This window comes from Erythrolamprus reginae, chromosome 1, assembly GCF_031021105.1.
Source record: "Erythrolamprus reginae isolate rEryReg1 chromosome 1, rEryReg1.hap1, whole genome shotgun sequence".
NCBI lineage: Eukaryota > Metazoa > Chordata > Lepidosauria > Squamata > Dipsadidae > Erythrolamprus > Erythrolamprus reginae.
This window is the reverse complement of record NC_091950.1, coordinates 241,747,509-241,764,249: the sequence shown is the minus strand read 5'-3', so window position 1 is coordinate 241,764,249 and position 16,741 is coordinate 241,747,509. Positions and strand designations below refer to the sequence as shown.

The 16,741-nt window shown below is 42.9% G+C and overlaps 1 protein-coding gene across 6 annotated transcripts in view; it reads right to left on the bottom strand.

Moving 5' to 3' along the window:
- PAK5 (p21 (RAC1) activated kinase 5) overlaps positions 1 to 16,741 on the bottom strand; it is a 182,275-nt gene that overhangs the window by 107,071 nt on the left and 58,463 nt on the right. The window contains exons 3-4 of one of the 6 annotated variants that reach the window (XM_070732658.1): positions 14,266 to 14,654; positions 7,188 to 7,295 (exon numbers count right to left, since the gene is read on the bottom strand). The exons of 2 other annotated variants lie outside the window; for them this stretch is intronic. Coding sequence is in view for 2 of the 4 variants with exons in the window: in XM_070732655.1 (XP_070588756.1) it covers positions 14,266 to 14,326 (61 nt within the window). In the remaining 2 variants the exon portion in view is untranslated. Of the gene's footprint in view, positions 1 to 7,187; positions 7,296 to 14,265; positions 14,655 to 16,741 lie in introns of those variants that run through there. 3 more of the 6 variants (XM_070732659.1, XM_070732655.1, XM_070732657.1) reach the window with 3 other exon arrangements.

Here is a 16,741-nt window from a genome sequence, read left to right as displayed (position 1 = left end):
GTTCCTAAGGTGAAAAGTTTGTAAGACAAAACAATGAGGATTGGAGAATGGCCAGCGGCGGCAGTGGGTTCATAAGGTGAAAATAGTTCGGAAGAAGAGGCAAAAAATCTTAAACCCCAAGTTCGTATCTTGAAAAGTTCATATGATGAGGGGTTCGTAAGACAAGGTATCACTGTATTGTATCTTTTTTATCGAAATGTTGTAAGCCGCCCAGAGTCCATGGAGAGGGGTAGCATATAAGTCCAATAAATAAATAAACAAATAAACAAACAAACAAACAAATAAATAATTAGCTTGTTTATATATTGCAATCCTATACATTGCATTGGCATCCTTCAGTCTCAAAAGACCATGATTCTCCAGAGCATGAAGCCTGGGTAGGTTAGTATGGATCAGTGTTTCCCAACCTTGGCAACTTGAAGATATTTGGACTTCAACTCCCAGAATTCCCCAGCCAGCAAATGCTGGCTGGGGAATTCTGGGAGTTAAAGTCCAGATATCTTCAAGTTGCCAAGGTTGAGAAACACTGGTATGGATGATAGACTGTTATCCAAGTAGCAGATTCTCCCGCCCCCTCCACATCTCTGAAACATTCCAATGGAATGGCAAAGGCCAATACGATTGGTTCCAGCTACATCACAGGAGTTATCAGAATGTGGCTGAACACAGTCACAAACTGCTTCCAGGACTCCAGCTCCGGATTCTACCTCAAGGTTTATTACTGAAACCTGTTCCAATGATGGATATAGCCACAAGGCAATGGAGGTTTGCAGTCAGAGTTTCCCTTCTCTTCATGGTTGACCAGGGCATCTTTCATGTCTTGCCATGCTCTTAGTGCACCACATCGCTTGCAGAGACCATCTTCATGAACATTGACCTATTCTACTACGTTTCATCTGGTCAGTCCACTGGAATCTGTCTTCACATGCTTGGGATAGACAAGTCCCTATCTCACTGAAGGTCTATGACCCATTGGCTACTCTCAGCCTGGTTTGGCCAGCCTGTCAAAGCTGTTGCCTGGGATGGGGTCACTGCACATGCTACAGCTACTAGGAGCCACAGGTGAGAACCAAAGGTGAACGAGCTGCCTTAAAAGATGCTCTAAATGAGCTGCTGTAAAAGGACACGACATGCTCCTACACCAAAGGTGCTACCCCTCCCTGAGCATTCCATACATGTTTTGTACATAGTGCTAACAATATTAACATAGGATGTTGCTTGTTTTCTATACAGATCAGGTACCTACTTGAGATCACATAACTGTAATCCAGGCCAGGCCAGTCCTCCTGCAGCACTCTGCCAACCAAAAACTGGCTGCATGGAAGCCCCACATGGCCCCCATGAAGCCAATTTTTGGCTTCCACAGAGTCCTGCAGCAGTTTGCCAGCCGAAAATGGGCCGTGGGGAGCATGCATGCCCTCCCTATGGCCCATTTTGGCTGGCAGAGGCACCACAGCCCAGTCCTTTGATATTTCCAGGCCAGCCTCATGGTCAGATCTAAGATCCCCCCCCAAAAAAGAGATGCATAACAATTCACAGCATTTTGTTTTGATAGAATGGAAACTCATGCACTCGATGATATGGGCCTCAATTTATAATATGAAGCCTTTTCCTGCAGTATTTATTTATCGATTTATCGATTTATCTGATTGATTGATTGATTGATTTATTGATTGGCTGGCTGGCTGGCTGGCTGGCTGGCTGGCTGGCTGGCTGGCGGGCGGGCTGGTTGGTTGGTTGGTTGGTTGGTTGATATGCCGCCCTTCTCCACAGACTCAGGGGACAACAAATACAATACAATAATACAATATATACAAAATCTAAATTTAAAATTAGATCTAAAACTCTGATACATTAACAACAATCATTCACATTCATCTCATATACTGTACATTCTAGTCGATAGTCAGAGCTAGGTGCAAAACTCAACGGCCCGACGCCTGCTCGAAAATGTGACTTTTTAAAGCCTTGCAGAAGGCCAGGAGGGTGGAGGCAGTACGAATCCCTGGAGGGAGTTGATTCCAGAGGGCTGGGGCCACCACAGAGAAGGCTCTTCCCCTAGGCCCTGCCAAGCGGCATTGTCTATCTGACAGGACCTGAAGAAGGCCAATTTTGTGGGACCTAACCAGCCGTTGGGATACATGAGGTAGAAGGCGGTCCTGTAAGTAATCTGGTCCTAAGCCATGTAGGGCTTTATAGATCATAACCAAAACTTTGAATTCCACCCCTCTCTGTCAATACACACCAATCTGAGCATTGGTGAATACACACCAATCTGAGCAACAACTGAAATTAGTTCAAGGGATCTCCAACCTCGGACAAGTCTTAAAGTTGCCAAGATTGGAAGCCCCAGATTAGTTCCATTCAGTCATTCTGGTCTAGAGTAACACAGGAAAATCTCTTTCACAAAACCATTCATCCAGATTTTTTTTGGGGGGGGGGCAGGACTAAGGGGATGTGTGGATAGGATATTGGTCTCCTTCAGTTCAAAATTACAGAACAGCAGTGACTTCAAAAGCTCTTCCAGACTGATTTGTGAGGCAATCCATCATGGCTCTTATTTTCTTGGTGAGGAAAAGAAAATATCTTGAGAAACCACTTACTATATTTTTTGGTTGGGCGGTGGGCAATTGCTCTTCACTAAAATAGCAATTTTGCTTCTGAAAATCAAGCATTATTTAAAAAAATAATAATCCAGCACTGCATCAGTCTGTAATCACAGTACTGTATGCTCTCAGGCTTAACAGCACGATTGCAATCCTCAAGGATGATGTGAATTGCTAAAATCTTTCGCTTAAAATTGTATTTATTTCGTCCTTCTGAAGTTTTCCCCCTTTTTTGTTCTTTTAAAAAGGATTCACTAGCAATAAGTGGGCCTTCTCAGAGACTCCAAGGCCAATTGCTATGTTTTTGAGGCCCTAAGCAACAGGAAGAATAATACTTAATGTAACAAAATGAAGTTCACCCTCACAAACACACACAAAATAGGAGGGAGGGAGGGAGTTTCACATCTTTTATGATTGTGTACAATATAAACACGATGTATATTTCATGAACTTTATCTACAGGAGGAAAAAAAATCAATAAAATTGGCCATCTGGAAATATTCATAGAATTATTTATTTAACATGTTCTATGTATTTTTTTCCCATAATCGTGAGCCCTGCTGAACAAGACCAAGGGTTTATTTGACCTAACAATATTATTTCTAACAGAGATAAAATGTTTCTGTAAAAATGTCAGAGGGGATTTATTATATTTTCAATGGATTGTGCAGGCTTGGCTCTTGGGCAAGGATTATGGCAAAAGAAACACTGCACAACTAGATGGGACTAGTGATGCTCCAGGAGAGATGGGCCTTTATTTTCAGATGTTTTTAACACTTAAATCAAATTCAAAACATTAAAACTAATTCGGATTCCAGATAGAAACTCAAGGGAGACGTGCATTGCCCTACATTGCCCTCGATCAGGGGGGACATGATCGAAACATTTAAATAAGTCAAATGGTTAAATAAGGTTCAGGAGGGAAGTGTTTTTAATAGGAAAGTGAACACAAGAACAAGGGGACACAATCTGAAGTTATTTGGGGGAAAGATCAAAAGCAACATGAGAAAATATTATTTTACTGAAAGAGTAGTAGATTCTTGGAACAAACTTCCAGCAGACGTGGTTGGTAAATCCACAGTAACTGAATTTAAACATGCCTGGGATAAACATATATCCATCCCAAGATAAAATACAAAAAATAGTATAAGGGAAGACTAGATGGATCATGAGGTCTTTTTCTGCTGTCAGTCTTCTATGTTTCTATGTTTCTACATATTCCAAATATTGGTGGTTTCAATTGAATGTTCTTACGTTAGTTCCTGACTTATTAACTTTAAAAAAAATAACTCTTTTTGAGTAAAGACGCTTCTTTGTAGATTGAGGATTTAGTGTTTCCTGCCTATCAATTAGCTGACCTTGAGCAAAACAAGTGTCTTTGTTCCATTAAGAACATTCATTCCTGATAACATTCCAAAAGCAAGTAAATGTGAAGAATATCTGAGTCCTATTGTCAAAAATTGAGCAGAGTCTGCGGAGAGGGGCGGCCTACAAATCTAATAAATAATAAAAATAATAAGAATCAGAAAAAAAGATACACCATGTCAATATTACTTGATTAGCCAAACATGACCAAGTGTATATTTTAATAGCATTTTAGAAAGCAAGTGATGTCATCCTTGGATGTTGTCAGCAATGATGAGATTTGGAGGCTGAATTGGTTTACCACCTCCCATAATTTTCCAATTCACTTCCATGACAATGGTGACTTCTTCATACCATTCCTCTTTTTTTGGGGGGGGGGGGGGGAGCGGGGTAGTCTGTTGGTCCAGAAGCAAGCACTAAACCAAAAAACGTTTCTGCTAAAGGATAGTGGTGCTGATGGAAATAGTGAGTAGTTTCCATCAATAAAATGATATACAGCGATCCCTCGATCATCGCGAGGGTTCCGTTCCAGGACCCCACGCGATGACCGATTTTTAGCGAAGTAGCGGTGCGGAAGTAAAAACACCATCTGTGCATGCGCAGATGGTGTTTTTACTTCCACTGCCGCCCGCCCTTCGCCCGCCCACCCCGTTGCTCGCGCCTGGGGTGCGCGCGCGCTTGGGGACACCCTAGCTCCGCTTCCCAGCTGGGAAGCGGAGGTGGGGTGTCCCCAAGCGCGCGCGCCCTCCCCAGCAACGCGCGCGCGCGTGGGGACACCCTAGCTCCGCTTCCCAGCTGGGAAGCGGAGGTGGGATGTCCCCAAGCGCGCGCGCTTTCCCCAGCAATGCGCGCGCGGTGGGGACACCCTAGCTCCGCTTCCCAGCTGGGAAGCGGAGGTGGGGTGTCCCCAAGCGCGCGCGCTTTCCCCAGCAACGCGCACGCGGTGGGGACACCCTAGCTCCGCTTCCCAGCTGGGAAGCGGAGGTGGGGTGTCCCCAAGCTCGCGCGCGCCGCCCGCCCGCCCACGCTGTTGCCAGCTCCGCTTCCCAGCTGGGAAGCGGCCCCAGCAACGCGCGCGTGGTGGGGACACCCTAGCTCCGCTTCCCAGCTGGGAAGCGGAGGTGGGGTGTCCCCAAGCTCGCGCGCGCTGCCCGCCCGCCCACGCTGTTGCCGGCTCTGCTTCCCATCTGGGAAGCGGAGCTGGGGTTTCCCGCGCGCGTGCCGCCCGCCTGCCCACGCCGTTGCTCGCGCCGCCGCTGGGGTCTTACCGGGGCAAGAGGGGGAAGACCCAGGGAAGCCTCTGCCCGGCGGGGAAACTCCACCATCTACGCATGCGTGGAAGGGCACGCATGCGCAGATGGTGGAGTTTACTTCCGGGTTGAAAACTCGCGATATAGCCCTTTCGCGATGCTCGAGGACGCGAAACTCGAGGGATCACTGTAGTTACACCAGCAGTTTTAGACAAATAAAGCAAGATGGGTTCTATCTAAACCAGGGGTGTCAAACTCAATTTCATTGGGGGCTGCATCAGGGTTGTGTCTGATCTCTAGAAGCCGGGTTTGGCATGGCCAGTTCGATGTCACTCGTTGGGGACACCTGTGGTGGCCTAAACGTTCTGCCAGAGAAACGGGTTCCCAAGCTCGTTTTTCAGCTGCGGCAACTTTCTGCAACCCCCTGCCAGCAAAAATAGAGCTCAGTAGATCTGCCTGAGCTCCATTTTCACTGGCAGAGGCACTGTGGGCCAGTCCTTTGCAATTTCCAGCGCAGCCCCATGGGCCGTATCTAAGCACTTCATGCGTCAGAACTGACTCCTGGGCCACACTTGATCAAAATTATGATGTACCTAGAAGTCATGACAAAAGGTAGACTCTGGAGGACAGTAGTAGAGGACTGATGAAGAAGCACATCACCTGCTCTGAATATTTGAAGCTAGTTCTACCACTTGAAATGCAATGGAAAAAGGGGTCCCATAGACTAATTTGAGGTTCTGATACCAGTTTCCCTCCTTCTACCATAATCGTTCGTTTTGTTGGTTTGTTGGCATTTTTGGCAGACTCTTTGTGAAGCACATGGGCTTGCACCCTGCAAGATTGCACAGCATCTTCATGTGATTTAGATAGCAGATGCCTTTCTACACTTGTGGTTATTATTGGTCAAACATCTTCAGAGTTGCCCAATATGCTCTTATTATAGAAAAAAGTTTCTGTGGGGATGGGATGTTGATTATCCAGACTTTCTGCTCCTGAAGCTTTCCAATGATGGCCTTCAAGATTGCCACCCACCCCTTCTGGTATTAAATTGACATAACAATTTTCTACTGCAACTTGAGCACAGATAGTTCTTCTGCTCTGTTTGTCATACGAGATTTCTGCTGCCGTAAGCTTTCTGGAAATACTGCATTGAGGGACCTGATAGATGGGAAACGTGTAGCCTTGCTTAATAAACAAAGTGTGTGCGAGAAATGGGCTGGGAGGAGAAAAGTACAGGAGGCAGAATGTCCCTGGACGATGAAACCACAGGAAGGCTGTCTCAAAGGCACGCACAAAAGGCTAAAGAGATCCTGTTTACTAATCTTCTAATTTGCATCCTGCACTGTAGGTTCTGCCTCGACAAATGACAATACCTTGTTGCCCGTGTCTTCTAGTGGAAGGTGAGCAGCATTGGACCTAGTGAGTATATGAATGCAAAACCTCAGGGGAGGGAAGCCTCAAACTAAAAAAGCAATAGCCATATCAGGTGGCACTCGAAGGCCTATCTGTTGGCACACGAGCCGTTGCTCTAGTGCAGCTCCAGCGTGCATGTCTGTGCCAGCCAGCTGATTTTTGGCTCTCACAGAGGCTTTGGGGGGGGCATTTTTAGCTTCCAGAGAGCCACCAGGGTAATGGGGGAGGGTGTTTTTACCCTCCCTGGCTCCAGGGAAGCCTTTGAAGTCTGGGAAGGGAGAATCATGAGCCTACTGGGCCCACTAGAAGTTGGGAAACAGGTCGTTTCCAGCCTCTAGAGGGCCTCTGGGGGGCAGCAGAAGCTGTTTTTGCCCTCCCCAGGCATTGGATTATGGGTGTGGGCATTCGTGCATGTGTGATAGCACGCGTGCATGCTCTTTCGGCACCCGAGAAAAAAAAGGTTCGCCATCACTGTCCATATCACTAGTGACAAAGAAACAACCACAGGAAAATCTATGAAGTGAATAGGAATCAAGCTCAATTTTTGCCATACCTTTGTTGATCCCGAGGATACTGGGTGACTTTGAAGCTCCTTTCCAAACCTTATCTCTTTATGACTCTCAATTCATAAGTCTACATACCGAGAATATTTATCCCTCTCCTGAAAAGAGAAGGGTGTGAATCATGTTTGTGTCCAGTTATGCAAGCACAAGCCATCTCATGCATGTTCAAATACAGCAACATTTGGTATGATCTCCCACACTCATTTCTAACACTGTCTTCTTGCCCAGGGTTACAGCAGATCTACTGCTGCCTTGCTAATCTCCTGGCATATTCAAAGCCTAAAAAAATTGGTCTTCTCCCCTACCCCCACTCCTCAGTGCCACTGTCCCAAAACGGCCCAAAGCAAACACTGAAACAATTCCAAGCCCAGAGCTTTCTCATCGTCAGGATTTCTGCTAAAACACACAATACCTTGTTTATTGTTGAAAATGCCTTCACTGGTTACACCACAGCACAGTGGGGTGACCCAGATGGCTTTCCCATGAGCAACATCTAATAGAGACTCACAACGAAATAAATTCAACTTAAAAAAAAAAAAGCAAAGACAATGTGGGTTTGTACAGCGAAGGAAAACACTGGCAAGGAATTAGCAAAGAAATACTATAGTCCTTCGGAGAGCATCACTTAAACAATGTCATCTGGCAGGTCCCAGGGGAAGAGCCTTCTCTGTGGCAGCCCCGACCCTCTGGAACCAGCTCCCCCCTGAGATTAGAATTGCCCCCACCCTCCTTGCCTTTTGTAAACTCCTTAAAACCCACCTCTGCCGTCAGGCATGGGGGAATTGAGACATCTCCCCCGGGCCTATACAATTCATGTATGTTGTTTATGTGTATGCTTGGTTTTAAATTATTTTAAACATTAGATTTGTTATATGCTGTTTACTACTGTTGTTAGCCGCCCCGAGTCTACGGAGTGGGGTGGCATACAAATCAAACAAACAAACAAACAAACAAACAAACAAACAACTTGCTTTGTACATTCTATTTTTGAGAGCATATGTACCAAAGACAAATTCCTTGTGTGTACAATTACACTTGGCCAATATAGAATTCTATTCTATTCTATTCTATTCAGCTTTTCCTAACTTGAACCCCTCCAGATGTCTTGGAGTTCAGCTCCCATTATCCCCTGCCAGCTTCAGGCTAGACATAAATAAGCAGATTCTCCAAATGATCTCTTCCTGGAGAGAAAGGTGGATGTATTAGCTTTCCAACTTGGTGAGAACTTGAACACGACATCCATGCTTTGAAGATTCTCACGTTATGTGGGCTTCTTTCTTGACACTCTTCTTACCCCCCTGATGCCTTATTTTCAAAGTTAAAGCAGTAACATTTATGCAGGTTACTAAACAAAGAGAGGAGCATGCTGATTTTGTCCAACAACTAAGTAAACATGTTGCCATAGTAAATATATACAGCTCCTACTTTTAATTTAAAGAGCAAAGCATGGAAACCTAGATTAGGAGAAGTAGGCAAACTCTCATGCTTGTGTGTCAAATCATGTTACTGTATGCCATTTGAATTAACTCCACCTTGGCTTTTCCAGGCATCGTATCTTCACACCAATTAGCTGACCTTGAACGATATTCAAAACTCAGCGGGATTGGACCCAGTTAGTATTTGGAAGGAAGACTACGAAGAACTTCTAGGTCAGTGGATTAAACTGAGAAGCTGAAAACAATGCTTGAAGAAGGCAGGGCATATTATTTCCATACTGCCATCAGGAAAACTACAGAGATGTATTTTTACCCAGGAGCAGATCAAAGAGGTCTACAGTTTATGCTGACTTTCACTGAATACTTTTTCCAATACAGTACACATATAGTATTTCCAAAGCACACCAATACAAACTAGCAAATAATGGCTCTGTGAGCAAAACTAGCATGAGAAGATCTTGAATAGGTGGTTGGATAAATCTGGGGGGACAAGGGTAAAAATGGCTAACAGGCATGAAGGAGAGATTTCACCACAAACACACACACTCACACTAAAAGTCAAATGGGCACTTGAGAGGGGAGCGTACATGGAGTACTACCTATGTGGAGTTCCCAAGAAGGAAGACTGGAGAGGCACATGACCTAATCCAACACAGTCATTCTTGTTCAAAAAATTAATTTAAAAACATATTAATATTGATATGTAATTTCTCTTAAGCATGGCATACTGGAGAGTATGAGAACACATCCAGTCTTATGAATAGGACCCGCTTAGGGTCGCAAAGCCCCCAATTTACCATTAGAGTGAGTATTTATTTGTACAGCAGATTCCATATTCAAGGAAAATCCGTAAGGCCATACAGTTATTACAGGCATTTGCTTGAAGAATTCTGTACAAGCAAAATTCTTCAGTAGCTTTATGGTGCGTTAGGGATACCCAAATTATATTGTACAATATGAAAACAGAGATATTTCATAGAATTTGATTTAACTTATTTAATGGAAGGTATTTTTAAAAATGTTATGTGGGCAACAATTGGGGGCAGGGGAGATACATCAGAGCATTGGACATATGTTTAGCTCACCCCACCAGCAATGAGCCACTACAGTAGTTTTCTGTCGGGCTCTCTGGTAGACTCCTCCCAAAAATTCACAGGTACAAATTTCAGACACACACACGTTTGAAAATTCAAAACAATGTTCTTTATAATGAAAATTCGCTTAACCTAAGCCCTCTTTTGGTATAGCAAAGAGCACTCATCCCCAAACAAACTGGTAATTTGTACAAGTCCCTTATCAGTTCTGTGATACTTAGCTTGCAGCTGTGAGGCAATTCACAGTCCTTCTTCTTTCACAAAGTGAAACACACTTTGCTCTGGTTTAGTTTCAAAGTGGGGAAAAATCAGCACACAAAAGGTCAAAGTCAGTAAAGCAGGCACGAAACACAACGATCAGATAATCCTCCACAATGGCCAAACCCACAGGCTGCTATTTATAGCAGCCTCACTAATTACCACAGCCCCACCCAACCACAGGTGGCCTCATTTTCTTTGATAATAATCTCTCAGTTGTTGTTGCCTATGCATCGCTCTCCGCATGCGTGGCTGTATCATTAACTCTTGTTCTGAATCCAAGGAGGAGCTAGATAATTGATCTCCTTCTGAGCTGTCTGCGACACTCTCCTCCTCCCTGTCACTCATGTCTTCTTGGTCAGAGGAGCCTTCATCAGCAGATTCCACCGGGGGGGGGGGCAGAACAGGCCTGCAGCATGTGGATGTCTCCCCCACATCCACAGTCCTTGGCGCAAGAGCTGGGCCAGAGCTAACCACAACAAGTAGGTGCCACTGTAAAGGCATTCTTTGGGTTACACCCACAACCACTACTTATATGCCCACTTCCTTGCTTGTCCAGAATCCATTAAGCATCAAATTGCTTTTAATGCCCCATAGAGAATTATGTAGAAGAAAAGACCAACATCCAGGGAATCATAAAACAATAATGTGCTGTTTTATTTAATGCTGCATCTAGAATTAATGAAATTGAGTTCCAAACAGGATAGAATAGTTAACAAAACCTAAAAATCATGGTGCCCCCCCCCTTTGCATAAAGATATAGAAGGGATTGTTAATAGTCAGGGGAGAGCGATGTATGTTTAAGAAAGTGGGCAGATGAAAATATGAATATATGTTTGCAGTAGCCAAAAGCAAGAAAATTAAACAGAAGTCTCAAATTTATTTCTGCCTTTAATAAAATCTATTATTATTAACTGAACCTATCTATAATTGAAACATATAATAATAGCTTTGACTCAAAATAGTAAAATCAATTTAAATTGCATATAAGCTCTAAAAGTCTTGAAAATCCACTCTGACTAAGTATTAAAGAGGAGCAGCCATGAAATGTCACATCGTTCCAATAAAATCACTGGTCTGTAAAAGATCATTTTGGGTGTTTCCCTGATAATTCCCCAAAAATACATCTGTCCATCTTTCAGTGAACTAGAGAACGGTGGATCTGACGAGATCACATCAGGTTGGTCTTGTCAATTGGGTTTTACCAGATGTTCCACTTATACATTTATTATTTTGATGCTTTACAATGAATTGCATAATTCAACGGAGTTTCCCCAAAATGAACAAAACAGATACAAATTTCTACAGGTAATCCTTGACTTAAAACCAGCCGCTTAGCAACCGTTTGAATTTACAACGGATCTCCCTGGGGGTACCTATGACTCAGTTACAAAGTTGCAAACATTTACTTCAGCAAAACTGGCCCACAGCAAATCATGGGTTTGCTTCATGACTGTGGTATTCGATTAACAATCATGGTGGTCAATTTATGACCATGGAGATCGCTTAACTACTGCTTCAAAGGAGGTTATAAAATCAGGTCTGTCACATAGGTGATCCAATTTACAACTGTCACAACTTATGACCGTGATGGGCACACCATTATGGTTGTAAATCGAGGACTACCTGGAATGATTCTGATGCCCAAAGAATTATGAAGCTCTGATGCCCAAAGAAGTTATTATGCAAAAAACTCACTTATCCATGTACAGAATGTGTTATACTCATTGGTGGGTTTCTCTTACCTTCTCTACCAGTTTGGAAGCGCATGTGTTGCATCGGAAGTTATTATTATTTATTGGATTTGTATGCTGCCCCTCTCCATAGACTCGTACATGCTTCGCGTGTGCTACACCTGTGTACTGACCCTCTGCGCATGCACAGAAGCCTTTGTGCATGCGCAGAGGGTTCGTTTCCAGTCGCTTTCAAGCAGTGGTGACATGGTAACCAGTTTAGGGGCATGGCTAGCCGGCCACCACTACCAGTTCAGCAAATGAAGCCAAAGTTCTACTACCAGCTCATGTGAACTAGTCCAAAGAGGTAGCAACCTACCACTGATTATATCAGTGATGGCGAATCTTTTTTGGCTCAGGTGCCAAAAGAGTGTGTGAGAGCACGATAGAGTGCATGCCCATACCCGTAATGCAGTGCCCTCCCCTACACATATGCAGAACCCCTGAATTGCCTCCCGCACATGCGCATAACCCCCCAGACTGCCATCCCATGAATCCGCACAGGCTTCACTGAAACCTCCAGACTTCCAGTCGACCCGTTGGGCCATTTCTCGCCATCCCCAGTGTTCAGGAGGCTTTTAGCCTAGTAACATAACCACTAAATCAAACTGGCTAAACACGTTTTAGCTTGAATAGCCCTGGAGTTGCATGCTATAGGCCAGTGATGGTGAACCTTTTTTCCCTCGGGTGCCGAGAAAGACCATGTGTGCACACTATCATGTATGCGTAAGTGCCCACACCCATAATCAAAAGGGCAAACACCCCCCCCCCCCCGGAGGCCCTCTGGAGGGTGGAAACAGATTGTTTCCCAACTTCTGGTGGGGCCAGTAGGCTCGTGTTTCGCCCTCCCCAGACTCCAAAGGCTTCCCTGGAGCTGGGGGAGGGTAAAAATGCCCTCCCACCCCCGGAAGCTCTCCGGAAGCCAGAAACACCTCACCACTAAGAGCCTCTATGCAAGCCAAAAATCAGCTGGCCAACACACACATGTATGTTGCAGCTGAGCTACGGCAAACGCTCGCATGCCAGCAGATATGGCTCTGCGTGCCACCAGTGGCACCCGTGCCATAGGTTCGCCATCACTGCTATAGGCCCTGTTTCAGCAAGCATTTGAATCCCTTGTCTGGGATTGCAAAAAAAATAAATGGTTGGGATTGGTTGATACTCTGGTGGAGACCACCTAGAAACTCCAGGGGTGTAGGCTTCACTGAGAAATTGAATAATTCGCAAAGAAGGCAATATTGTATGTGAAGTCACCAGGAATAAATCTCTCCTTGAAGGAAACTTGACTTACTACTAGTCAGCAATGGCTGCTTCCAGGTTAATGGAGAAGCCCCATATTCGGCATCTGATATAGGATAAGTCATCTATCTTGGGTTCGTTGTGGACTAGAGCAGCTGTTGTGCTAAAACAAATTTTGGCCTTGGTCCAGCATAAATGAGTACACTTAGAGTCATACTGAAATGAATAGGTCTTAAATTGGTCATAGTCTACTTTTCTCATATTTCAGTGACTCTTAAAACTTACTATGACTCTGCCTCTTAACTTCAATGAACACTGAGCAGAACTGGATTTGAAACACGGACTGATTTATCTATGTACCCAAACTCCTCCATAATAGAAGCAAAAAAATAAGATTTTTATTCTGTTCACATTTATTTTCCATTCTGTTCTCTTCTTAGAGAATATGTTGCTCGGAATACGTAGCAGAGGCCATCTTTGAGACTTCGGGGTTGCCAACTGTCTTTTACATTGTTAATTTTTCTCTGAATTTTGCGATGAAAATCCTGGCTTAAAATTTCATAAAAATAAAATATAAATGAGGAAAAGATGTGCAGATAAGAATCTGATCATTATAAACAGGTACATACAAAAAAGATGTATAGCAAAAAAAGATTCATATTCATAATATCAAACCTTGCAAGCTAATGCAGAAATCAGATAGGACAGACTTACAAGTAAATAAAGCGAATAAATCACTGGAGAAAACATGGTACTTTGCCAAACATGGTATATTTGCCAAACATACATGTATGCATATATACAGGAATAAAATAGAATAAAATGCTACATCAGCTTCTCTATAAGTGAGTACTTTGCAAAGCTAGATTACCTACTAAACTGTTCCTCCCCTTTCTAATATTTTAATTTAAACTTACATCTAAATTTTTAAAAATTAAAATTGACTGCACTTTACATACTGCATTTGTGTGAACAAAATGGTTACTAATAACATTAACCTTAATGATCTCATAACAATATTTAATTAATAGCTGTTTCTGGAAAGTGCTGGGGTATCATTAGGCCTCTACCAATTAGCTTAAGCCTTACCCTATAAGTATTTTAAAAGTAGGCAAAAAAACTGTGGGGAAGTCTTCATATCTGTGAAGACATCAATATCAAGATACAGTTCAATATTAGGAAAGCCTTTTAGTCAGAAAAAGGAAACAAGAATCTTCATCAAAAAACACAGAAATGGGCAGATGTGTGATTAAGAATAAGTTAAGGCAAGCTACATCTGAGTGACAAGTAAGATGTTTGTTTACTTACCTCCTGAGGAGCAACAAGTTTTAAACCCAGAACATGATGGATGGCAGTTGTTTCTGAACATCTAGAATTAGATAGCCAGGAGGTAGATCCAGCTCTATTGGAAAATTTCTAAGCAATTTGCAGCAGATCATCAAAGCTTTCTGACTCCAGGTTAGATCAGAGATTGAATTGTGGTTTGTTTGTTTTTTAAAGGACTCTGCCACAGATGACCACGTGCTGCTCATCACGTCAATTCACTGCCAGGAACCATTTTAGCATTTGGTGTCAGAAACTGGGACATGTAGAACATCTGTAATCTTGAATGCAGAAGCTGATGGAAGCTGTGTGTAGGATGTGATTGTCTCCATTCCCAAGTCACACTTTTACACTTGTCTCTGGTTGATGGATTTCTATTAAAACAACAACAACAACAACAAAGGTTCCCAGAAGCCTGAGACAACTCAGCCCAATACAGCAGCCCATCTGGTCCTGATTTACAATTTTCTCCCCCCCCCCTCTAGCTTTTAAGGAGCCAGAGACCTCATCTTGGCACCAGTTACATTCACAGTGAACAATACAGACTTTCTTTCCCTCATTTCGTTACTGGTGCAAGATGAGATAAGCACGGAACAATGATAACACATTTGCTCATCTGCTACTGAAAAAATGTGTCCTTGGAGGAAGCTGAGCTACAATGCTCAGTGCATTGTTTTTATACCACTGCTATAAATCTGTAGATATTTTCATCCGAGAAACAGGTCTTCTTTTAAGCCAGCATCTAAAGGCTTACTCTATACATGCTCCACGTCAGTGAATCTAACTCAGTAAGTTAAGTTCACTGCATTTGGAATTCATTCTACTCAAAGGAAAAAAAAATTGAGCAGTTTACAGAACAGGGATGCATAATTGTTGAGAACTACAGATAGTCCTCCACATATAGCCATAACTGAGTCCCAAATTCCCACTGCTAAGCGAGACAAGTTGTTAAGTGAGTTTTGTCCCATTTTGCAATCTTTCTGACCACTTGTTAGTACTATGTACATGACTAGTTGGATTTGGCTATACTGTATATAGAATAAACCAACAGTGTATGCTTACATGTATTAAAACACTATTGCTTTAAGAGCTAGTGTTACAGCTTGCCATAAGAGGGAGCCAGAAGCGTAATTCACTCTCTCGGTTACTTTTGGCTATTTCTGTTTTATCTTTATGCTGTAGTACGAAATGTGTGTCCAAATGATGGCTTATGTATTTGTAAGCTGGACAAGTAAGCTTATAGTATTATATATGTATTGAGATATATTAACTGATTAAACTGTATGTAACTAGGGCTGTTCTTGACTAAGATATTTGCCAAAGTAAATAATATTTTATATACAGTGTTCCCTCGATTTTCGCGGGGGATGCGTTCCGAGACCACCCGCGAAAGTTGAATTTCCACGAAGTAGAGATGCGGAAGTAAATACACCATTTTTGCCTAGGGACAGTATCACAAGCCTTCCCTTAACACTTTAAACCCCTAAATTACCATTTCCCATTCCCTTAACAACCATTTACTCACCATTATTACTGGTACTCACCATTGAATAAAACACTTAGTGATCCTGATATTTATAAACATAATTATTTATTAACAATAATAATTATTTTTTGTTATTTATTTGCAAAAATTATTAGTTTGCCGATGACGTATGACATCATCGGCTGGGAAAAACCGAGGTATAGGAAAAAAACCGTGAAGTATTTTTTTATTAATATTTTTTGAAAAACCATGGTATAGGCTATTCGCGAAGTTTGAACCTGCGAAAATCGAGGGAACACTGTACTTAATGTATTTGTATTGTATTACAGAATTATTACTCATACATCTGGGCTACCAGCTGGATATCTGCTAAATCCCCACATTTCCTCTGTGTACATGTATCTTTGACCACTCGGAGATAAATCTGGACACTCCTTAACACTACTGTTAAGTGAATCACTGCAGTTGTTACATGAGTAATATAATGCTTAAGTGCATGTGGCTTTCCCATTGATTTGGCTGGTCAGAAGGTCGCAAAAGGGGATCGCGTGATCTCCAGGATAACTGCAACCATCATAAATTTGAGCCAGTTGACAAACCTCTAAAAGTTTGATGGCATAGGCATAGGAATGCTGCAAGGGGCGTTAAGTGTGAAAAATAGTCATAAGCCCCCTTTTTTTTGGAATTGCAAAAAAAACCCCATTCACTAAATTAACAGTTGAAAGTTGGGGACTCCCTGTACGCATTTAATTTTTCCTTCTTTGGCTTCACAATGCAAGTCAGAAATGAAAGATAAAGGCAATGAAAGATAAAGGCAATGAAAGATAAAGGCAAACAAGCATGCTGAGTCAACCGATTCAAATGGTAGTACAATTGTCTAATAAATTGGGAATAGGGGTGGGCTCCTCACTTTTCAGAAAGGATCGCCCGAACTGGTAGTGACTCGCTGGTGATGTCACAGTCGGTGCTGGTCCG